This window comes from Poecilia reticulata, unplaced genomic scaffold (genome assembly GCF_000633615.1).
Source record: "Poecilia reticulata strain Guanapo unplaced genomic scaffold, Guppy_female_1.0+MT scaffold_865, whole genome shotgun sequence".
Classification (NCBI taxonomy): domain Eukaryota; kingdom Metazoa; phylum Chordata; class Actinopteri; order Cyprinodontiformes; family Poeciliidae; genus Poecilia; species Poecilia reticulata.
The window spans coordinates 2420-6462 of record NW_007615609.1 but is presented as its reverse complement, the minus strand read 5'-3'; the positions used below and the strand labels follow the sequence as shown (position 1 = coordinate 6462).

Genomic DNA, 4043 nt, shown 5'->3' with positions numbered 1-4043 from the left:
GTTGTCGACTCTCCTGGAGCTTCTTCTGCTTCTCAGCTCTTTCTGCTGCAGCTGGGACTGTTTCATGGCCTTTATGTTCATCCATAGTGCAGAGGTAACAGATACACTGCTGATCAGTACGACAGAAGATCTTCATCACCTCATCATGACGGGAGCAGATGTTGTCCTGGAGAGTCTTGGACGGATTCACCAGCTTGTGTTTCTTCAGTCCAGGGATGTCATAGTGAGGTTGGAGGTGATTCTCACAGTATGAAACCAAGCASACCAGACAGGACTTGACAGCTTTCATCTTCCTCACAGTGCAAATGTCACAGGCCACATCTTCAGGTCCCACAAGGGAGTCATCATCAGGAGCCGGTTGTGGTACAGTCTTCCTCACATCCTCCACCAACTCTGMTAGCATGGTGTTTTTCAYCAGATCAGGCCTCGGTGCAAACTGCTGCCTGCACTGAGGGCAGCTGTGGATTCCTTTCTTGTCTTCATCATCCCAAAAACTTCCAATACAGTACATGCAGTAGTTGTGTCCACAYGGGATGGTCACTGGGGTTTTCAGTAGATCCAAACAAATGGAGCAGGAGAATTTTACAGAATCCATCGGATATCCTTGCTGTGCCATTTCTCCTCTGGTAAGCAGTTTCTGTGTGTTAGGTTTCGTTTCCCCTGAAGCAAATTTGCTGCGCAACAAGTCTGTAACGTGTCAGTACGTAAAAGGGGAGTAACCAGGAAAAGCAAATGAACTTTAGTCACACCGATAGAACAGATGGTTTCCTCCTCCTGGATCAAAAACTCCTCCCTTTTCTCAGAGGGAGTGGAGGAGCTCCTCTTCCGGGAAATCTGTTGTTTTGTGGTTTACAATTTCAGCTTCATCTTGTATAACCATGTTTTCCTGTCATACTTGGGTTTATGTTAGCTCTTTCCTTTGATTATTTTTGTGAGAAATTAGTTAACTAAAATATGTCCCCACTCATGATAAATATTTAGTTKTGTTTTATTGATAAATACAATATATGACAACCACTTAGAAAAGTCAAGTTTTTATACATTCACAATAATTTTATTAGCGCAACTCCATGCATCCATGCATGTATTTATAGTAAACAGATGAATGTTTTCATGTGTAAATCATGAGTCTTAAAAATTGATGTACAGTCCTTTGCTTCAACCTAGTGGTCATTGTTYGGTACTGCAAATGACCTGATATCAAGTCATTTCCAGATATTGAAATATCTGGTCTTGATTATATGTGATACAACTGCATAAGTAAAAAAAAGCAGCTGCTGTACAATCACTGTATGTGTTACAGAAAATAAAACTCTTGACCTGTCTTCAAGAGGTCAAGGCAAACGGGTTTAACAATATTGCAACCTGCCAAAACWTTTTGCATCCACTTCAATAAATCATTTCTACTTTTAAATCTACATAGACATGTTGTGACATTCAGTTTGCATAAGTGTTTCATTTGACCACTAAAAGTCATTTAGAAATTAAATGACTACATTTTTTACCTTCGCCTTCCTGCCTTTAAGATAMATTAGGACAAAAATACCTGTAAGAAAGCATTGTGGTCTCAGTTAATTGGTTTAATATTCTCTAAGTAAACTCCTTTATCAAACATGTACATTACCACCACACACTGAAAAGAAAAGCAAGCCAAACTGAAGAAAATTTCAGTTTGAAAAATCGTATTGCACATTTAAAATGCTGGATATGGTCTCCTGTGATGGACTAGCTACCTGTCCAGGTGTCCACCACCTTTCRACCTATGACTGTTATCACTCTGCATCAGCTGTGCTGTAAGGATAAGCAGGATGGATGCATGGATGAAATGATCTAGTTTCCTYGCCGTTTCTCCATTCAGCAACAAAACTTGGATTTTCTAAGCAAACAGGAGTATCCCATAGACAGCAAAACCGAGCTTTCTTTTCTCTTAARTTCACTGAGTCTTTGGCTCTATTTACGTCATAAAAGTTTTCCCCTAAAGGCTCCTGGATACTTCATCTGAAATCAACTCACATTGACGTAGACCTTGGAGAAAGAGAAAGAGCTGAAAGACGTTTCAGGTCTTTTACTTCACATCACACTTGTTATGTTCGGAGGGAAGGAAACAGAAATATGTCCCCAAACTGTTTCATTTAATCTTTTGAGATTACGAGAAACTCAATCTATCATACATTGGTGCTACCTTAATATGTAATTCCAGACTTTATTCTATAGTTCCCTGTTCKTATACAGCATGTTTCTACCCTTAAATCAGTTACTTTTTGCCTTTTTCCTGTTGTCTTTAAGGAAACAAAGGGTTAACTGACATCTTTAAAGTGATAAACTGGTTTTGTACCAGTATAACTCGCTGTAAAACAYCCTCTGCATTGCYAATATTCTTCTTTCATTTCCACATCTTTGATATGTTTTGGTGAATTACCACATTTTGTTGGTATTCAGCARWAGTGAAGTTGATAGAAAAATATGTTCACACTTTGGACAACTCTTCACGCCCTGTGTGTGCAGATAGCTTAGCAGTTCACATGTAGCTTAGTGGGACCTTTAAGCAATTGAAAGAAATGTTGTGTAACTCACCAATGGAGGAACTGGAAGAGGTGAGTTTCTCTTTTTCAAGAACAAAGTTTTTCTGTTCTTGGTACAGATATGGTTTAACTTTTCAAAATATTTTGTATTATTGTGTATTAGGGGAAGTACGTTGTGCAAGGATGAGTTTGCATGTTTGTATGTGACTGAGAAAAAGCTGAGGCYRTGTACTGTCCTTGTTGCAGYAAGAAATAAACCCAACAAACCTACAAGCTGTTTCAGCCATCTTTATTCAAGATTAGCTTACCATCAGCTATTGAAATCAGAATGATCACATTTTATAAAAACTCAGAATATTCTTAAAGGTTCTCTGCCTGCATTTAATCATGAATATGTGGATTAATTAAAAACAATGGTTCAAAGTCTTATAGAATGGTTAATATTGTTTGCAGCAGTCAGTAGCTATAATTACGAGAGACATGAAATGATCATCAATAAACAAAAAAAATAATAGAAATCATGATTCTGTGAAAATATTGAACCAGCATATATTGAAGGTATCAGTTTCAAGTACAGTAATGTTTCTACGCCCAAACACATTGACAAATATATTTGTTTTGTTACTTTATGAGCTTATATTTTTACCAACAATTTATGAGAATTAATTCCTATCATTTCTACTGATTCAAAATCAAACTTTAGAAAGACAGGCAGAAAATAATACATTTTATTTGAGGGCACCTTTCAAATCTCAAGGTCACAAAAACAAACCTGCCACTTTTATCACTGTACATACCCATATGCAGCTGAATTTACAACCTCTAAAGTCCAATTCAGATTTTTTTCATTCATTTCTACAATCAAGTTGATCCTTAAACAACCAAATAGTGACTAATGTCTTTATTTGAGTTTGACAAATTCGGTTGAATCGCCGTTAAAGAAAGGCCCAACCCCAGCATGCAGAGGCTGAGTGAATCTGGTTTGGACTTTGTGGAGGAGAGTCATGGATTCAGAGACGCTGTAGAAAGACCTGTCAAAGTGCAGATTTCTTTGAATCTCTATCTTGTGAAATAATCAGTTAATCTATTTAGATAATCAAAATTATGTAATTATCCATTCATCCATTTTCTTTATACCCTTGTTCCTTAGTGGGGTCGGGAGGGTTGCTGGTGCCGATCTCCAGCTAATGTACCGAGCGAGAGGCGGGTCACCCTGGACAGGTCGCCAGTCGGTCACAGAATTATTTAATTCATTTTACTTTTCTGTTTCCATTAGATAAAATAAATGAGTTTGACATGTTTGGATCCAGAGTGATTTCTTGTATATTTTAATAAAAGTTTCACTCTTTGGTTCTGGTGCTGACTGTAGAACATCCTCCTCAGTCACTGACAGTAATATGTTTGTCCATGTGTCTCTGAGGATGTGCTGTATTTTTTCTCTGAACTCTGACACAGCTGCTATATCCTCAAAAATATTTTGGCGGAGAAACAATAATGTACTGTTAAACATGTTTATTACAT

General features: G+C 37.6%; 1 protein-coding gene across 1 annotated transcript; it reads right to left on the bottom strand.

Annotated features, from left to right (window-relative positions):
* Nucleotides 1-3: 3 nt before the first annotated feature.
* Nucleotides 4-2145, bottom strand: LOC103461254 (E3 ubiquitin/ISG15 ligase TRIM25-like; the record flags this gene model as incomplete). The annotated part of the gene is made up of 1 exon (XM_008403572.1): nucleotides 4-2145. A coding segment is annotated over exon 1 (613 nt), but the record flags the coding sequence as incomplete, so codon positions are not given.
* Between the last annotated feature and the right edge of the window lie 1898 nt (nucleotides 2146-4043).